This window comes from Balaenoptera acutorostrata, chromosome 1 (assembly GCF_949987535.1).
Source record: "Balaenoptera acutorostrata chromosome 1, mBalAcu1.1, whole genome shotgun sequence".
In the NCBI taxonomy this organism is placed as follows: domain Eukaryota; kingdom Metazoa; phylum Chordata; class Mammalia; order Artiodactyla; family Balaenopteridae; genus Balaenoptera; species Balaenoptera acutorostrata.
Window position 1 is genome coordinate 147793301 of NC_080064.1, and position 21187 is coordinate 147814487.

Here is a 21187-nt window from a genome sequence, read left to right on the forward strand (position 1 = left end):
CAGCTGCTTTCTAAACTATTTTTTAAATACGTTTATTTTACCTATTATTTTTTATTAGTCAAATTCCCACATATATGTAAGGGAAATCTAAACACAGGTACATAACTTCTTTTTAAAAACATATTGCTCAGTTGTAGTATTTAACTTAATTTTATTTTATGTAGTTTCAAAAAACAAACAATGGCACTTCTGAAATTGCCATGTTTCTTCAAAAATGCAAGTTCAAATGTACTGAATCAATGTTGTTATCATCATATACACTTAATGCACACACACACACAAGGTTATTGTTGAAGTGTTTTAATATTGATTCAATCATTCACAAATATCTAGCAGCCATGTATAATGCACAAAGTACCATGTTAGTTGCTATAAAAGGTAAAAATGTGGTTACAAATATAAATTCTCTGGGGAAAGTCAAACATAGAGTCTAGTAAGAGGGTGAATTTAGCCATTGCCATGAGGGTGGTGTAGAGTGAGTTCTGTGAAAGCTCAGAGAGGGAAGAAATCATATCCATTTAGGATGGTAAGAGATGGCATTGAGGAAGGGCCTTTTGAACTGCCTTCAAGAATTGTCAGTATTTCAGTAGCCAGAGATCAACAGCAGACATCACATTTGAAAGGGGTGGTGGTAACACAGGTGCTGATTTCGGAAAGGTCAGTCCTTGACTGGAGAAGAGTAAGTTCTGATTGTCCAGAGAATAAGATTTGTGTGGAGAAATAATCGAAAATGTGGCTGTAAAGTTAAAGGAGGTCGTTTAGCCCAGGCTAATAAAGCACTAATGCTACTTGGGAGACAGCTGTACATCCAAGTCCCAGAATTCCTATTGAGAAGGAGAGAAGTGATCTCCACACCCATTCTTACTAGCCTGATAACCAGCTTGAGTATGGGCAGTTATAAGAACCCATGGAAAAGGGGAGGCTGATAAAATGATAAAGAATTGTGGCTTTGGAGTCAGATCAACCTGGTTTTCAATCCTAGTTCCACTGTTCAACTCCATGTGACACTTAGCAAATTAACTATCTCTGTCTCAGTTTTATAAAATTAGGGTAATAACAGTACCTACCTCATAGGGATATTTTGAAGATCAAATGAGGTAATTAATGAAGAGGACTTAACAGAGTCTCTGGCTCTATAAGTGATGGTTGTTGTAGTTCCTAACCATTGTTTAATCTTGACATTATCAAGGAGACATCCCTAGGGTACTTCCTCTCAGAGTCCTACACGAGCAGGTTTCATCTATTACCTCTAATAGTATCTTATGTATTTCTCCTTGCCTGATACCTCAAACATTATTACTTATAAGTTCCGTGGGACATACTGAGAGCCTCATCTATTTGGGCTTTCTGACAGCGTCCTCCCTATATTGCATTCCTCTGTTTTCCAGGGTATGCCTGTTACCTCTGATTTTTTCCCCCTGGCTTCTGTGGTTACCTAAATTATGTAGATAAGTGTAGACTTCTTACCTATAATTTTATAATTTCTGAATCATTTCTTAGCTCTAACATTAAGCACTCCGTATTCTCCATTTATCAGATACTATTCTGTTACTTTAATTTGAATTATTGATTCTCAAGCTTCAATTTCTTTAACTCAAAAATGCAAAAACAAAAAATGTGAAAGATATTGAGAAGCAAGAATGTGATATACACCAAGAATATAATTTAAGATTAAATACTGTTACCTTGTTATATGGTGATCTATTGAAGAATGAACTCTGATATAATTAGTTTATTTAAAAATTCCGCCTAAAGAAGTAAGTTTTGGAAAGTGTCAAAAATATTTCATTGCAAGGAAGACTTATTTGTAGGAAAATTTTAAGTTTTGAGGAGTATGGCGTAAGCTAAAATTGAAAACAAATTCCAAAAATGAAAGATTCCCTTTAGTTAAGGAAATCTTGATTTAAATTCCCACCCTTTCCATCTTATCACTTTAAGGAAATAGTTGAACTTCTTTGTGCCTCTATTCATTTATTTAAAAAAATCTATTTCAATAGCAGACAGGAATACTTAAAGCATATATTTATAATATTATATGAACCATGATTTGATTTGAATTCAATCTGTTGATAGTTTAATAATTAATTTATATTTAATGCACGTGTATACTATACCAATGACCACTTTTTTTCATTTTAAATATCTTCCAGCACCTCCAGTTTTTATACAAGAACCTGCTGATGTGTCTATGGAAATTGGCTCAAATGTGACATTACCTTGCTATGTCCAGGGTTATCCAGAACCAAAGATTAAATGGCGAAGGTTAGACAACATGCCCATCTACTCAAGACCTTTTTCAGTGAGTTCCATCAGCCAACTAAGAACAGGAGCTCTCTTTATTTCAAGTAGGTTAAAGGAAATATATTTTATACAAATATATACATATAAATTATACATTTTTTATACATAGGTGTTGCTATGTTTAAAATAGTGAATTAATTGTGCCAACATATTTTGTGTTTGTTGCATTTCATTTTAAAGTAATACTGAACTCATATCTGGGAATTGTCATAAATGAATAACATTTCATTCAATTTTATGTCATTACTATATCATATAGACTTATGAAGCAATATGACTTCTTCCTATCTCACTGTTTCTTATTGCAAATAGAGTCTCCTGGGCCTGTAGGTGGATAAGTAATCACATTTTATTGACTCTTGTACCACCTGTTGTATAGAAAGGTAAAATATTACTAGTAGTTAGTTAATGTTAATTATTTTGGGCCAAGAAAATATAACCACATGCATAGGGACACTATACACTATCAAAAATTTTTGATTAAAAGCTATATCTATCCGGAGCAAAACATTTTTTAAAAAGTCAAATATGCCATCATCGCAACCTTTTACCTGTAAGCTATTAAGCATTCAGATATTTGTAAACACTTAGTACTTTTTCAAATATTGTTAACACTATTTGGATACTGGCACCAGAAGAGTAAAAACATTTAGATGATTAATTGACTTTTTAATAAAATTGCATTTTTAGGGTATTTTGTAGAAAGCCCCCAATAAGTGATTTTCATGTTGATTAACAATATTAAATGTGCATTAGCCACTTAAACTTTCAATACAAATTAAACTGTCTAATTACAAGTGCTTACAGCTCTGTGCTAGGTGAAGACAGAAGTCAAATATGGGGTTCCTCGCTCAGGCATTTTACAATCTACTGTCTGAGTGGATGGTCACAAAAGTACCTACCAGAATTACTCATTAGATTGGGTCAGATTGTGCAGGAACTGAAACGTGCAGGTGAAGAAATGTAGTTGGTGAGGTAGAAAATAGACCCCCAAGCTTCATAGGCACAAAAAGGCATGTGAAAGTACTGTTTCAGAACAGCTCCCCTGCAGGATATGAGGAGACAGGAGCGGGAGGGAAGAATGGGGAGGGTCATATAGGTAGGGTGATGGTGGTGATGAGAAACAACCCAGAGGGAAACAAATGAGACTTGAAAACAAATCAGTTAGCGGTAATGAAAGAAAAGTAAGAATAAAGGAGGGCAGTGTATTCACCGATGGTTGCCCAGTTGTTCAAATTAAATCATCTAAAAGGAAACTAGTGATGAGAAACTTAGCTCTCCCTGGTATTTTGTATTTCTACAGAAATTAGCCCGAGTTGATAATATGGAGACTATCTTGGTTAGAAACAATGTATAACTTATGAACCAGGTGATTTGCTGAGCTTTCCTTGGCAAATGAATGTTTGCTAATTTTGAGAGTGAACACTGTCTGTGCTTACCAGATGCAATTCTGCAGTTATATGCATGTGATTAACAGAGTAGAAACTTGGTCACTGCTCTTTATTTGGGATAGTATGGAACTATTCATAATGGAAAGCTGTGTCAACGTCTTATCAATAGATTAAACTGTGCCTATTTTAGTTAAGATAGTTGCAAAGGTGACGATCAATTCCCTATTTAAAATCTTCTCTTGACTCCCCAGTTGCTCATAAGATAAAACTTTACTGTTTTATAAGGCACCAGGCTACCTCTTCATCTTCAGGCTCCTGACTATGCCCACACAGCCTGTAACCCAGCGATCCTCATCCTAATCCCCTAACACACTCTTTAATTTTAAATATTTTATAAATATCCTTTTTATTATTCTGAAAAGTCTATGTATTTGATCAACCTACATAATAAAAATTATTTTAACCTGCAAAATGTAGTACAAAGGAAAACAAAGGAAAGTAATTTTTATTAAAATAATATTTATTTAAATAGATAAATACTCTGGCAATGCTCATACAATATGCATATATGTTATGTACATCACCATGAATTTGAGAGCTAAAATGTAGACTGACCCAGGAATATGGGATTGATGACTCAGAAACTCCAGGCTGGTGAAGTGATTTTCTGAAATGGCGGGCAATTCTTGCAAAAGTTCTTTCTTTCTTCCACTTATACAGAATTAGGTTGTAGGCTCAAATAATTATAAACAAAGTCATCACATCCATGAATTTCCAGTGGGGCCTTCAAAAGTCTTGGTGAACTTGGGATATTGTTCCTTTCATGAATCCCCCCCATGCATTGTCTCCCTAGTTTTTGCCAGTGGACTCCCCTGATCATTGGACCAATGAAAGCAATGGCCCCTGCAAACCTCCAAAACGCCCCCAGGGTGGTACTGCAGCTTTCCATTCTTTGAACACACCATGATTTTTCAAGTCATGCTCTTGCCTTTGCAGCCCATTAGGTTTGGACTGCCCTTCCTCTGTTCTACCTACTGTTTCAGGTACAGCTCAGGTATTACCTCCTATGTGAATCCTTCCCGAACTCCTCCTTGTGCCATCAGTCACTTCTGTCTCTGTGCCCCCATAGCTCATTGTCTGAAGCTCAAATTAGAGCAGTCGTCACACTGTAGTATGATTGTTGCTTTCAAGGTATGTCTCCTCCCCTAGAATGGGAACTACCAGATCACAAGCATGGTGCCTGACACATAGTTAATGCTCCACAGATGATGTTGAATGGGTAAATTATCTCTTCTTTTTAGACTTATGGGCAAATGATAAAGGAACATATATTTGTGAAGCTGAAAACCAGTTTGGAAAGACCCAGTCCCAGGCAACAGTAACAGTGACAGGACTTGGTAAGATCAATTAAGTACTTAGACACCACACTTTTTGAAAACATCAGACTCCTCTTAGTACCTCATCTCTTGCCTGTACCATTAAAAACAAACAAACAAACAAAAAACAGGTAAACATCTGATTACCACATTAGCCTTCCTTCTCCCCACCCTATTTCATATTTCATGATGTTAGAACTGGAAATAGAGATCATCATCGTCAAGCTCCTTATCTTCCATTTGAAGAAATGAAGGTCAATTGAATAAATTCATTTAAGTCTAAGTATGAGTACACACATACAACACACACACGCATTAGGGTGGTGGTGTGCTTTTCTAGTTCTTTTCTTTACACTTATTATTTTAGTCCACATGGAATTATTTCTGTGTATGATATGAAGTAAGAATATAATATCCATTATTTCCAAGTAGTAAGACATTTGTTTTAATGTTTTTATTGCATGATCTCTTCCCACTGAGTAAAATGCCCATTTGGTCACATGCTAAATTTATAATCTTATGTCTATTCCTTGGAATTCTATTTACGTACTAGTCCTACATTGTTTAAATTATTACATCATTTATTGTGATTTTTAAATTTCATTAATACACTTCTATAGAATTTTCTTTATGTATCTCCCTCAATTCATCTACGTGTATTTAAATTTTCCAAGAAGACTCTCTTAGAGATTTTGCTTTGATTTATGTTGAATTACTTCACTCATTTCCATCTAAGTCCACCTCATTTTATTTGCCTGAGCTCTTGTGACAGCCTACTCACTAATCTCATCCCTTCCAATTTTCCCTTGTCCAGTAAGTTCTCAGAGTGATATTTCCTGAAAATGGTTCTGATGATTCCACTCTTCTATTTATCAATGCTTTCAGTCACTCTCCATTTGAATACATTGCAAATTTCTTGGCTTGACTTTTCTGCCCTTTCATGCCATAGACTTATTCTTTTTTACTTTCTCTACTTCTTTGCTATTACCTGTCCTCTTGCCATTCCCTCTGCTTAGAAGGGTCCTTTATCTCTATCTTCCAATTCATACCCATGTACATTTAAAAATCTTGTTCTTGAAAACTCAGTTTCTAATAGCATAATTAGTAGTCATCTTTGCCTATAAAAGAATTTGCCTTCCTTTGGATGAAATAGCACTGACAGTGCCTGTGTTCTCTCTCTGATTTAGTTGCTCCACTCATTGGAATCAGCCCTCCAGAGACCAGTGTAATTGAAGGACAGCAGCTGACTTTACCTTGTGTTCTATTGGCTGGAAATCCCATTCCAGAACGTCGGTGGATTAAGAATTCAGCCATGGTAAGAACATTTTAAATCCATGAATTCATATTCCTCTTGCGTAATATGAATTCATATTCATATATTGCCTCTTGCGTAAGACGCAATGTATTCCAAACATTGAAATTTTAATGTAATAAATATACAAACATATATTTTTTAAGTGTACCAAAACTTTTCTTCAGTATTAACATGTTTATGCAGTTCATATTATTTTGAAATTAATATGATGGAGAAATAGTCAATGGTGTAATTTTTATAATTTTATAACTAGTAAACTCTCTTCAGAATATGTAATAACTGAAGCAAGTATGAAGTTTTTTTCCATAGGATTTAAATATTTTATATCCTTCTTTGCAGGACATAATAAAATGTTAATATTCTCATAACATTCTTTCATTTTATATATTAATCTTTATTGTTATCATCAAACATTCTTTTATTGTGAACTATTTTAAAATGTGGATCTATTTTGTGTCATTGGTTTTCATTGCGTAACTTTTGATTATGAAGGAATGTGAAAAATTTTCACAGTTGTAAGGAATTATTCTGTAAACATGCTATCTATGGCAATAAATTTTCACCTAGTCCAGAGCATTTTTCCTTCCATTTTCCAGAGTATTTAGACTTACTCCCTTAGTGAAGTACCAATTAAAAGTGAATTGACTCCATGGGCTAAGATGTAAAATTGTTCGTATTTGCATAAAAACCTGAGAAAAATGAGTGCACCTCACTCAATAATAAATGCCCTTATAACATAGGATGATACTGTTTGAGCACTAAAGTACCCTATTATTGAACAAAATGCATAAATGTTACCGAGTTAGAGGGGATGATTCTTAACAGAAACCGTTGTCAGCCTTCTCTCATGCAGTTCCTATATCATACATTGCCCTCTAATACTATTTGTATCTGTCACTGAAAAGGGTGCATGTTGAGATTAAGTCACATTCTCTCAGCTTGAATGATGCCTGTTTGCCAGAATGAAAATGTCAAATGGCTTGCAAGTGGTAGTAAAACCTTCTTGAAAAAGAACAAATTAAGCCAAAAGTAAAAGTGAAATTTGGGTCCTTCATGATAACAAAAATTACAGAAACAGGGAATTAGTGTTGTTTCTATTTCTTTCCCTTTCCAATATGTGCATAATTCTGACAGATGTTAGTGGGTAGACTTTTTGGTGGTATATCACAGTGACATACAATTGATGCTACTCTTGGTAACATTTTATGCTCATCATTTTTCACTTAAGGGTGTTAAAATATTTTGTTATTTTATAACACATTTAATAACCCAGTTGGAGAAGAAAGCAGATCTGGTTTGGGCTTACACAATATTGCCTGTTTAATTACAAGTCATTCTCATATGTGCACAGTCACAAAATATAAACCACTGAGAGGTCTTTATTTTTTTTAATTACTTGAAGTTATTTTCCAGCTAACTAAGACATGAATTAAAAATTAAGAACCCAATACAGAAATTATACTTTTAATAAGCTTTTCACATGCTGTGATCCAGCAATTCCACTCCTGGTGTCTATCCAAGGAAAACAAAAAAACTAATTCAAAAAGACACATGTACCCCAATGTTCATAGCAGCTTTATTTACAATCGCCAAGACAGCCTAAGTGTCCATCAACAGATGAATGGGTAAGGAAGATATAGTATATAGAGACAATGGAATATTACTCAGCTATAAAAAAGAATGAAATTTTGTCATTTGCATAGCATGGTTGGACCTGGAGAATATTAAACATAGTGAAATAAGTCAGAGAAAGACAAATACTGCATGTTTTCACTTATATGTAGAACCTAAAAAATAAAAGAAACAAATGAATATAACAAAACAGAAAGACTCAGATACAGAAAACAAACTAGTGGTCACCAGAGGGTGGTGGGCTGTGGGGAGGGGCAAAATAGGTGAAGGGGATTAAGAAGTACAACCTACTAGGTATAAAATAAATAAGTTACAAGAAGGTAATATACAGCACAGGAAATATAGTCAATGTTTAATAATAACTATGTACAGAGTATAATCTATAAAAATATCAAATTACTATGTTGTACACCTGCAACTAATATAATATTGTAAGTAAGCTATACTTCAATAAAAATTATAAATAAATAATAAGCCTTTCAAGCAACACTGAAACCATAAAGTTAAATCTAAGTGGCTACTGTAACAATGGTAATAAAAACTAAATTCAAAAAAAATAAAATAACTTTTTTTTCCTTCAAGTTGGTCCAAAATCCTTATATCACTGTGCGCAGTGACGGGAGTCTCCATGTTGAAAGAGCTCGGCTGCAGGATGGGGGCGAGTATACTTGTGTGGCCAGTAATGTTGCTGGAACCATTAGCAAAACTACCACTGTGGACGTGCATGGTAAGAGGCGCACCCATCATAATGCTTTCCAAACCATGTTCAAAGCTGGGTTCATATCTTTAAATCAAATAACTCCGTTCTTCTAGTTTTAAGAAGTAGATATCTTTTCTAATTGTTATTCTTAACAAAAAGCCTTATTTCTTGAACAATATTTACATTGTTAAGGCTTTTTTCCAGATTTCCCTTTTCTGTATATACAAAAAGACCTTATTGGGAGTCACTCGCTGAGTCTCTCCAAGGGCTTTTGTAAGTGGTTTCTTAATTGATAAAAGTGAACTCAGCTCTCAAAGAGTTATGTTTAAAAGTACATTTTAATTTCAGGCAAGCTGAACTTATTGTACCATCCAAACTGCCTCTTCTTCTCTGATTGTGCAACAAGCATTTTCTTACCAATGACCCCTTTGTGTGTTTGCTAGAAATGACCTAAACTTTTCTAAAGGCCACTTCATGTGCTCCAAACAATCTTTTTGCGTGTTAAATAACTTAAAGTTCACAAATAAAAAATCCAGAAACTATCTTTTTTCCATTCGTGAGTAACCGTTACCAACTTTTTACATCTCAATAAATAACAGCTTCATAGCTTAAGAAATTGTCGTAACTTTTTTTGTATATTTCCTTTAAAGACTTTGCAACATTTGCTTTTTAAAGTGTTGTATTAAAAACTAGCTCTGTGTACAGGGATGAAAGTAGAACAGAACATTTATTTTTAGTAGTTGATTCAGTCTTTTTTAGGGCCTGGAGTGGAGAATCCAGTAATTTCCAAATTTTGCTTGTTCTGTTGAAATTTTCAGTGGATACAGGCCATCTTCTTTTTAATGTGTGCTTCTCATTGTAAATAGCCTCTTCCACCTCTTTCAGTGTTACACCAATCTTGTACCAATCTCCACCAAAATTATGTGAGATATTCTTGAAGAAATACCAAAGTAACATTAAATTAGTTGAGTAAATACGTAATGTCAAATTGGGTATAGTTGTTTAACTATTTTTTAAAGAAGATCAGTCCATACATTTTGTGGAGGGTGCTTATGGACCAGTTTGAGAATCTATGGTAGAAATGCATTCATGTCATCTCCCTTTGGCATCTAGCAACTGCCTAGAATATTGTGTTGAGAAGAATTCTGATATAAATTTTCACTTGGGTGAAAGAGTGACACGATTAGTGGTGATGTCTGCCAAATCCGAGGACTATGGAGAAGACAGACAGACAAACCAATGATGTGGTTTATCAAGATGCAAAAAAATTTAACAATTAAAAGTTAAAAGGTCATTTCACAACATTGTTTCATCCATCTTAGGCCAAAATGAGTAACTGATTTAGTTAATAAGATTAAGAAAAATTAACCCAGTGTTTGACATGAACTAAACCAAACAGCTATTTAGAGGACAGATTTGCCTTTGAGTTGGATGTGATGCAGTATCACAATTTCTCTATACCTCTGTATTTATGTTAATTTCATCACTCTGCCTCTCCACTTTTAAGAGTATTTATTATATCCTGTGATAAACCATAATGGAAAAGAATATAAAAAAACGAATGTATATATATATATGTGTATAACTGAGTCACTTTGCTGTACAGTAGAAATTAACACAACATTGTAAATCAAAGGCTCTCAATGAATTCTTAGAAGAATTCAATTAACGAATGCACATATAAGTGCAAATTAAAATGACAAACTATTTAATTGTCATGTTGATTTACATAGATTGACAATCTGGAAAGAAAAACTCTTCCATACTCAAATGTCATCAGATTTGAAAAACTGTTGCCTAAATTTGCCACTTACCTTTATAGCTGTCAAACTGAATATGTATTTAAGAAAATGGCTTATTCCATGTTGCCATAAAATGACAGCAAAGTTGAAAGTTGACTATTCCATGATGATTCTGGAAATTAAATTTCTCGCTTTAGAGAGTAGCCTGACATTCTTGTCTAGGGCTGGGAATTTACTGCCAATTCTTTAAGAAGATATGATCTAAAGAATAATCCCAGCCTTAGGAAAATACAAGGATGTAGCAAAGCTCATCTAAGCCTTTCAAAAGGAAGCTTTTGCACTGAGGTCTCTGGTTTCTCTTGTTCTGGCAAACTTCTACTCCAGGGTAGCTGGGATAATTCTAGAGAAATCTGACTTAAAAACAAGAGCCACAGTGAGTGCTTGAGCTCTAGGGAACAGCTCCAGTCTCATCTTTCTGGGGGAAGGAAAGGAAATTCCTGGTATATATTGGACTTTTATTACGTCCCTTGCGCTGTGTTAGGTACTTTCACGTATGGGAGCTTTTTTTTTTTTTTTTTAAGATTTATCATTTATTTATTTTATTTATTTATTTATTTATTTTTGGCTGCGTCGGGTCTTAGTTGCGGCATGCAGGATCCTCGTTGAGGCATGCGGGATCTTTTGTTGCAGCGCACAGGCTCTTTGTTGTGGAGTGTGGGCTTCTCTCTAGTTGTGGTGTGCAGGTTTTCTCTTCTCTAGTTGTGGCGCGTGGGTTCCAGAATGCATGGGCTCTGTAGTTTGTGTCACGCAGGCTTCTCTCTAGTTGAGGCACCCGGGCTCAGTAGTTGTGGCACGTGGGCTTAGTTGCCCTGCGGCATGTGGGATCTTAGTTCCCTGATCAGGGATGGAACCCACGTCCCCTGCATTGGAAGGTGGATTCTTTAACATTGGACCACCAGTAAAGTCCCTGGGAGCTTCTTTAATCAAATTCTTTATTTTGAGGATATTGAGTATTGATAATTTTTTGTATGCAAGTTGGTTATGATGAACAGATATATACAGAATAGAATGATGAAGTCTTCCCTTTCCTTTTGCTTCCAATCATATAATGTCAATTCTTTAGTTGCTTTCTAAAGTCAAAAGGTATGCATTCTTAGTGAAAAATATTGACTTAGAATCTTGTATTTTAGACTTCTAAATGTAAACTCCTGAGGCCTTTCAAGCTTTACTTTTGAATTCCTTTTACGAAAATAGATTCTATTTTCGAGGTTAAATTTAGTAACTTGCTAAGTGATTCTTGTGTATAGACAGGTATTTAATCTGTAGTGGTTAAACAGTCCATTTCTCTGGAGGTGAGGTTAAGTCAGCTCACTGCAGCTTAATGGGGTAATGGACAATGGTGAAAGATATGTTAAGTGTGTAACTGTTAGGATGTAGTTCTAGCTTGAATTTCCTGAAAATACGATTTCCTTCAGTCCTCTCTTATTTTTGTTAGGAAAATCAACTTAATTTACTACTTGATTTTAAGTTTTTATTAAATTCTTCAGATTGCAACTATTTTATTTACTTTATTACACTCCCTTACAAATTGCCATACATTTCTAACAGAAAAGGTTGTCTTTGCTAGTTTTTAGAAATATTCGTACATCCTGAAAATGTTCAACGTTAAACTTGTGAGGCTAAGTGGAAGGACGGGTGCTCAGATTCTGCCTGTTGCTTCCTTTTCCAGTTCTGCCGACCATTCAGCATGGGCAACAGGTACTCAGTACCATTGAAGGCATTCCAGTAACTTTACCATGCAAGGCAAGTGGAATCCCCAAACCATCTATCATCTGGTCCAAGGTAAATGACGTATCTAGTGATGTTTGTTAATAATATGTGTTGCTACAACAATATTTGACTATTTTCATACATGGAACGTGTCACTGTACCATAGAACCTTACAGAAAGGAAAACCCATACAGTCATACCTCTTAGACAGGACCTTAAAATGTCCTTAGTGCATTCAACTACTTGATGCTTAAATAGTATTAACACAACAGTGAACACTAATATAGCACATTCTTTGCGCCGGGGACTTTTCTAAGCACTTCACATGTTGTAGCAGATCCTTTTTTACTCCCTGCCGCATCCCCTAAACCCTTTTGACTTAAGCTCAGCTCTGGTGGACTGATCCATGCTCTCTGCCAGGGTCACTCTTCATGCATGTACCTCTCTAGTTTGGGGACTCAGGGCTTTCTCCAAAACCCCACAAGGCCACTTAGCCTGCTGAGTGGTCAGGAAGTACAAGAACATTAACTCCTGGGAGGGGGAGGTGGCCCATATAAATGTCCCACTTCTCATCTATCAGAAGAATCCTTCTGGGGTGCATCTACGTAGTTTCTCAGAGGGCCCCGAGCACACTGAGCTTATAAGCCCAGCCATGGAGGAAACCAGGGCAGTGAAACCCTTTATTAGCTTTCCTTCCTTCTTGCCTCACTCTCCAACTGTCCTCTTCAAGCCTCTGGGAATCACTTTCCAAGTAAACTTCCTGACTCCAAATCTTTATCTTGGACTCTGCTCTTCTGGAAGCCAAAATAAGACACATATATGAACTCATTTATCCCCCTTTCGTGAAGTTCTCTGGCTTTTCCTTATGTTCTTGCAGTGAGGAAAGAAGGACTTCCTTCTTCCATTTCCTGAGGAAGTCCTTTCCATCTTTCAACAGCCATGAAGATGGCATATTTTCTGTAGATTAAATCTGGTAGAGAGAAAGTAATATAAAATGATGGCATAATAATGAAATATGGCATTTGTATATTTAGGGTCACAACCAAAGTATTTTGTCATAACATCTAATTTTATACCTCTAAAAATCTCTGAAATATAGAGAAGTTGGTTTTGACATCTGTAAATTAAATTGAAAGGTTAAGATTTCTGCCTCCTGGGCACAAAAATATGGTGGTGAAGCTGATCCCCCAAACTGCACAGTCTCTGGTACTGAGTAGAAGTTTAATGCATTTTAGGGAAATATAAAAATGAAATCGTCTTTACAGGATGGCCTTTGAGCTGGGATCACGCACAGGAGTTAAGAGTTTAGGCCCCCAAGCCTGCCTGCCTGGGTTCGAGTTCCAGTTCTACCACTGACTGACTCTTTGGCCCTGGGCAAGTTACTCTACCAAGCCCCCAGATTTAATGCTTTCATCTGTAAAACAGGGCTTGTGGTAGTTCCTACTCATAAGATTGCTGTGAGCATTAACATAATTAATTCATGTGAAGTGCTCAAAAACGGTACCTGGCTTAGCATAAACAATCATCCCATCTGCTGCTACCTCATCGCCTCCACTTTTAAGTAGCTTTGGAATGAACGGGATCTAGTTTGGTATGAAGAAATGTCACCTTTGCATTGTTTGTTTAATTTTTCTTACAAAGCGCTTTCTTCAAATTAGCATTCTTTCAATCTAGTATTTTCCCCTTTAGAGATTTTTTTCTTCCTCTCTTCCTCTTCCAGACATTAAGTCACTCCTTTATTATCTTAAAAAACACTTTTTGCTCTGTGTTGTTTTGCAGAAAGGCGAGCGGATTTCCACCAGCAGTGCTAAGTTTTCCGCAGGGGCTGACGGAAGTCTATATGTGGTGTCCCCTGGAGGTGAGGAGAGCGGGGAGTACGTCTGCACCGCCACCAATGCAGCCGGCTACGCCAAAAGGAAAGTGCAGCTGACCGTCTATGGTGAGAGCCCTCGGGGAGGAATGTTTTTCTTTGACACTGTCTGTCTGTGCCAAAACTCACATTTCTCTCCCAAATAATGTTACTAGAGAGCTGTACCCCTAAAGTGAACTACTCTTCCAAGTTTATAGTTTTGTACAAAAATGCATCTTTCCTGCCAACCAACATCTCCTCTACTTAGATTCTGATTTAAAGGGAGAGGAATTGTATAGCCTTTCGGAAAAATTTTATGGTGTTTTCCCAAGGAGTATGCTTATGGTACCCAACCCTCTTTAGAAACACCACTTAGTTAAAACTCCTAGCAAAGCCAAACCTCAGCTATGTCTTGGTTAGTGCTCTGCCTTGAGAGGTTACTTTTACAGATGCTAGATTCTAAAAGGGCATTTCAGCTGACCTCTGCCTTGTGTTCTGAAAGAAGGAGCTAAAAAGGAAAACTTTCTAGTCATTTTCCTTTAAGCTCTCACAATGTGTGTTAATGGAAAGCTTTAGATATGTCCTGAAACTTTGGAACAAACAGCATCTTTTTGCAAATTACTGAAGAATATTAGTAGTCCACATTTTAATGTGAGTTAAAGTGTGCTTTGTTTTCAACGTACTGTTTCCGTTTCAAAACTTGTGTTTATTTTAGTAAGGCCCAGAGTGTTCGGAGATCAACGAGGACTGTCCCAGGATAAGCCTGTTGAGATCTCAGTCCTTGCAGGGGTAGAGGTGACACTTCCATGTGAAGTGAAGAGCTTACCCCCACCCATCATTACCTGGGCCAAAGAAACCCAGCTCATCTCGCCATTCTCTCCAAGGTAGGGGACCTGGGATGAATCGAAACATGTGAAACATAATCTCTTGGGACAGGTGACTGTACTTGTTCAGGTTTTCAAATGTCTCAAAAAAAAAAAAACCTTTTAAATATGAGATAATTTACATGTACCTTCGAGCCTACAGAAAATATATATACCTTCTAAGTCATTCTTTAATAGCAGAAATGCTAACACCCAGCTTTGACATAATTTCCCACTGGTGCATTCTACAAGGTACTTACAAAAATGGAGTGGATTTGTATGTAGATTATGGTTAGCACAAAGTGCATATTATACAATTCCATTAATCCCAGAGGAGCAATAAAACACAATACATTCTCTAATATCTAGGATTTGACTTTCATTAGATGACTTTGTAAAAATCTTCTTGATTGAACTTAAACCCTTGTACAAATAAAGGCCCACTGAAACAATATATTTGATAGGCTAAGTGACATGGAAAGCAGAATGCCACAGCCCTTAAGAGCACAACCTTTGTTGCCATGCAGGTGTGAGTTTTAATTTACCTCCACCACTTAAAGCTTACCTGAAACTTTTGGCAGTTTTTTCAGTGGGCCTCTTTGAACCTCAGATTCCTTTCTTTTTTTTTTTTTTTTTATAAATTTATTTATTTATTTATTTTTGGCTGTGTTGGGTCTTCGTTTCTGTGCTAGGGCTTTCTCTAGTTGTGGCAAGCGGGGGTCACTCTTCATCGCTGTGCGCAGGCCTCTCACTGTCGCGGCCTCTTTTGTTACGGAGCACAGGCTCCAGACGCGCAGGCTCAGTAGTTGCGGCTCACGGGCCTAGTTGCTCCGTGGCATGTGGGATCCTCCTGGACCGGGGCATGAACCCGTGTCCCCTGCATTGGCAGGTGGATTCTCAACCACTGCGCCACCAGGGAAGCCCAGATTTCTTGTTTATAAAATGGGGATAATACCTGAAAGGATGATATAAGATAATGTACATTCCATTTCCCATCTCTGGTTCTCAAAGAATGGTAGCAATTACTGTTTTAACTCAACATCATGCCAGAAGTTACTGGCGGAATAAGAATTATAGTATCTAGCTATTGTCTGTTAGACTTGTTGATGTATAGTTATGAAGCTATAAATTCATGCCACAGTAGTTTCCCTACGACTGGTGAGAAAAAAAGTAAACAATTAAGAACTACTTTACTATTTCTTTGAAAAAATATTTGCCTCAAATATTTTTGAATAGAAGAAATACCGTATTTCAGATAAAGTTGAAGTTTCATTGTTCCCCTCCTCAGTCATAATCTCTTTTCTCCCTTCCCAGGGACACAAACACTGACACAGACTTGGTGTATATCCTATGCATACATCCTTAAATAGTATAGAATATTGTTTTCTCTATTTTTAGTTTTGTTTTGTGTACTTGTTTTCAATTTACCATTGTAACATGTTCTATGTTATTATTCTACTGCTTGCTTTATTGACTCAACATTTAATATATTCAGTTTATTCATTTTAACTACCATATACATATTCTACATTTTATTTATACATTTCCCTGTGTATGGACATTCATGTTCTTGTTTGTTTTGTCTTTCTACATTTTCTTCTTTTCTTTTTTTTTTTTTGGCTTTAGAAACAAGGCTTTTCAGGGAATATCTTTTTATATCTCTCTTTGTATGCATATGCATGTTTCTTTGCGACTTGTACCTAGAACCCCAATTTCTAGTTAGAATGAATTACTATTTTCAGCTTTGTAGACACTGCTTAACTGCCTTCTGAAGGGGCAATCCTGATTTACCTTCCACCAACAGAACATAGGTGTACCTTTTGCCACGTTATAATCACTGCGTGGTGTTGACTGACTTAAAATTTTTTGCCGTTCGTATGGATGTGAAATGGTGTCTTGCAACTGTCTTACTTTTCACGTGACTGAATTCTAGTGAGCCTGGAATGTTTTCCCTTGTTTGTTGGCCATTTGTGTTATCTGTGAATTGCCTCTTTAAACCTGCTGCAACGTTCTGGTGACTTGTTTCTCTTTTTCTTATTGAATGTAGAAATTTGGTTTTTGTTCTCAATAACAATCCTTTGTTTGTTGTATGTGTTGAAAATATCTTCTCTCAGTCTACTCCTAGCCTTTCAGGTTTATGTATGGTGTCTGGTTGTACACAATTTAAATATTTGTATGTAGCTCAAGGTGTTAATCTATCATTTCTTTAGATTTGTACTTAGGAAGATCATAAACAGGACTCCAATGTTTTATTGCAATTTTAAAGTTTGTTTTCACATTTTGGATTTTAATACATCTGAATTTTTATTTTGTGTGTAGTATTAGGTAGTGCTCTAATTTTATTTATTTATTTTTCCCATGTGGAGAGCCACTTGTCCAACACCATTTTTGAATAGTCAATCCTTTCCTGACTTTTTGTAACACCACCTCTGATATTGCACATTACATGTTGAGTTCTCATACATGCTTAAGTCTTTTTTTTGAAAGGGGGTTTCCATCTTTAACTGTTTATCTATTTGTCTGTCTCTGGGCCAATAGCACACTTTGTCTTAGCTTATAAGAAACCTTGATAGTAAGTAGGTCTATTTGACCCCCTCCCTCTTAAAGCTATTTTAGCACAATTAACATAACATTTTTATATGTAGATCTGGTTTACCTAACTACATAAGAGGAATATATTCAGTATATATCTGAGAATTGCATACGTACCTTCTTTTGCCTTTATTTTAACATACTAAATTTTTAAATGAAGCATTTTAGAAAAAAGCAATAATGTGTTCAGAGTATATTTACAGTTTATCAAAATGTACATTTACTTTGTAAAGCTGCAACTTAGCAAAGCAGAGAGATGTACAATTATTTGACGATGTCAGGCCCTTACATTAGATTTAAATGTAAAAGAAAACTGATTTGGTATTTGTAAGAACAACAAACAGAATACACAAGACAATTTTGATAATTATTAAAATTCCTGACTTTTAAGGTGTATAGAAATGACATTATAGATGGGAGAATGGTTTGAAAAAGAGCTTGCAGAGTAGTAATTTCACATTGAATTGTAGCTGCATAGGGGATACTTAAATCTTCATACTTTATGGTCTACTCTCTGGTTTCTTTCTTTTAGACACACGTTCCTTCCTTCTGGTTCAATGAAGATCACTGAGACCCGCGTTTCAGATAGTGGGATGTATCTTTGCGTTGCCACAAATATTGCTGGGAACGTGACTCAGTCTGTTAAATTAAATGTCCATGGTGAGTTTTGAAATGAAGGCATATGCTATGGCATATACTGGCCACAGGGAGACCTACTGTCCCAGTTTCTTTGATAGTTAACCTCAAATTGTATAGAGAGTAATTATAGAAAAATTTTCTAAAATCTGAGACTTGTGATTTGCTTTCATTTACTCTGAAATCTTTATCTGCCATCTGTAAACAACTCTCCCCTTTTTCCTCAGATGCACAGTATTAAAATTTTGGATCTCAGTTTTACTAGATGTCTACAGTCACTTATGACTATTGTTGATACATCATAAAAAAAGAAAATGTGTTTAGACCGGTGGCTTTTTGTAGAGTGAATGTGAATGCTCAAGGAAGAACTTAATAGCATATAAATGGTCATTTTCAATGTTTATAGAGCCCAGCCACTGAACACATTCTGCTCCTGGGATTCTTTAACTACTTTAAAACTCTCTAGGTAGTCTGCTTTCTTCTCTCAATTTGCCATAGTCTATCTATTGATAATTACTCATTCATTCAACACATGCTTAGTGAGCACATACTATAAGCCACACATTCAAATATCAGAAGAAATTTTCTCAAATAGTTTTGACCTGATTTCACTCTCAGATCAGTCACTGCAGTAGTGTCCTCTTGACTGTGGGATATGAAATCCAATGAGAGTTCTGTCATTTACTAGCATTAGGCATATTACCTACCCTCTTTTATATTTAATTTTCTCTTTCATAAAATGACAATGATAATACAGGCATATCTTGGAGATATTACGGTTTTAGTTCCAGACCATCTCAATAAGGCAAATACGGCAATAAAGTAAGTCACACAAATTTTTTGATTTCCCAGTGCCTATAAAAATTATGCTTACACTGTACTGTAGTCCATTAAGTGTGCAATAGCATTATGTCTTTAAAAATAATGTACATACCTTAATTTAAAAATACTTTACAGCTAAAAAATGCTAACCATCATTTGACAATGCAGGGTTGCCGTAAAACTTCAATTTGTTAAAATTGTAATATCTGTGAAGTGCAATGAAGCAAAGCACAATAAAATAAAATAAAGTATGCCTGTACTATCTAACTTAAAAGTTTGTTGTAAGGGAAAACCTTTAGAATATACTGGTTAAATATTAAGTTTTAACAAAAGGACAGAGGAATGGGGATTATTAGGGAAGTAAAGTACATAAATTCTAATCATATTCTTAGGAGTCAACTTGATTCTATAGTTCATAATGCTTATATGTGGAACCCAATACTACTTGCCAGTGTTTTGATAAATTATCTCATTTAAATTTCTGAAGGAATGTAGATAAAGGGAAATAATAGAGGCTTTATCTTGATTTTCTTCTCTGAAATTAACAAAAGATTTTATTAGAAATATTTCGTACTGTCTGGCTAAACCTTCCACAAAGAGAACAAAAACTAAGAATACATGGAGAAAAATGCTTTTTGTTTTACTCACTTAGATGATAGAAATTAACTGGTTTGCCATTTAAGAGGGCTTTAAACCGTAAGTTATTTATATATTATAAGAAATCTGACATCATTAAATGCTTACTTTTCCTCGAGTTTGGAATGAGGAGTTTTATATTCATTATTTCCCATAATCCTTGCAGTGTATTGGTATTGAAGAGGTTATTTTGCCTGGATTATCAAGGAAACAGGCCTCAGGAAATTTACTGAATTGCCCTAGATCACACAGCTAGTTAAGTGGCCTGAGCCTGGGTCCAAATCCTGAGATTATTCCACTTTCTCACGCTGCCTCTTGGTGAGGAGCTCTCATTTAAAGTGAGAAAAGGAGGAATTTTTTTAAAGTTGGATTATTAATACTCAGTGTTGTTTCCAGTGCCTCCAAAGATACAGCGTGGCCCTACAGTTATGAAAGTCCAAGTTGGTCAAAGAGTGGACATTCCATGCAGCGCTCAAGGGACACCTCTTCCTGTAATCACCTGGTTTACTGGTGGAAGCACCATGTTGGTTGATGGACTGCAGCATATTAGTCATCCAGATGGAACATTCAGCATCGACCAAGCTGTGCTCGCCGATGCTGGCATATATACATGTGTCGCTACTAACATAGCAGGCAGTGATGAGACGGAGATAACACTACATGTCCAAGGTGATTTTTGGCCTAGGAAAATATTTGTACAGTGGGGGAAAAACCCTGGAGTCTATACAGAATATATAGTCTTGGATGGTCTTGGATTACTTTTAGAAGATTTCTATATAACTTTTATGACTCTCTAGTTAACTTTGAAAGGAGAATGATTCCAGAAGGAAATGAAACTATACGTTACAAAACTGTTTACCTTTGAAAATGGAGTTGCCCTGGATGATGTAGACAGTGGAAACAATCCTAGATAAGTGCCCCACCTGCTATTTTTGGTTTGGAAGAAATTGTGGGCAGAGTGGGTTGGAGTAGGATTTACCTCATAGTGGTAATTTGCACTCAATATTAATCCCTAGAAAGTTGAGGTCCACTGTTCCCTGTAATGATGTAGGCCTTATTTTGAGGGTTTAAATATTAATCTGTGGGGACTTCCCTGGTGGTCCAGTGGTTAGGGCTCCAAGCTTCCACTGCAGGGGGGCATGGGTTCGATATCTGGTCAGGGAACTAAGATCCCACAGGCCACGTGTCACAGCCAGAAAAAAAAAAAAAAGATGAATCTTTATTCCTTCAAGCAACAAGTGTTTATCAAGTTCCTGCCAGGTGTCTGTCATGATCTGGGCAGTGAGGAGGAAATAGTGACAAAGGTAACACACCTGCTCTCGTGAGCGGTTCTGTAAGTAGGCAGAAAGCAAGCAAGCTAATAAACAAGAAATACAGATCGTGAGACATGTTGTGTAGAAAATTAAAATAGGATGATGCTCCCAGCAGTTGGCTACTTTAGATTGAATTGTCATATAGGACTTCTCTGAAGAGATAATATTTATAGTGGAATCTTGTTGACTGGAAGGAACCAGCCATGTCCAATCAGGAGGAAAAGCACTCCTGTCAGAGAGAATACCATT

At 36.0% G+C, this 21187-nt stretch overlaps 1 protein-coding gene across 6 annotated transcripts in view; it reads left to right on the top strand.

Annotated features, from left to right (window-relative positions):
• HMCN1 (hemicentin 1) overlaps positions 1 to 21187 on the top strand; it is a 530431-nt gene that overhangs the window by 259096 nt on the left and 250148 nt on the right. For 5 of the 6 annotated variants that reach the window (XR_009008571.1, XM_007166971.2, XM_057547914.1 and 2 more), the window contains 9 exons: positions 2151 to 2345; positions 4994 to 5089; positions 6256 to 6383; positions 8598 to 8742; positions 12187 to 12299; positions 14007 to 14166; positions 14792 to 14960; positions 18064 to 18191; positions 20022 to 20294. Coding sequence is in view for 5 of the 6 variants with exons in the window: in XM_007166971.2 (XP_007167033.2) it covers positions 2151 to 2345; positions 4994 to 5089; positions 6256 to 6383; positions 8598 to 8742; positions 12187 to 12299; positions 14007 to 14166; positions 14792 to 14960; positions 18064 to 18191; positions 20022 to 20294 (1407 nt within the window). In the remaining variant the exon portion in view is untranslated. The remainder of the gene's footprint in view (positions 1 to 2150; positions 2346 to 4993; positions 5090 to 6255; positions 6384 to 8597; positions 8743 to 12186; positions 12300 to 14006; positions 14167 to 14791; positions 14961 to 18063; positions 18192 to 20021; positions 20295 to 21187) is intronic. The other variant, XM_057547908.1, reaches the window with a different exon arrangement.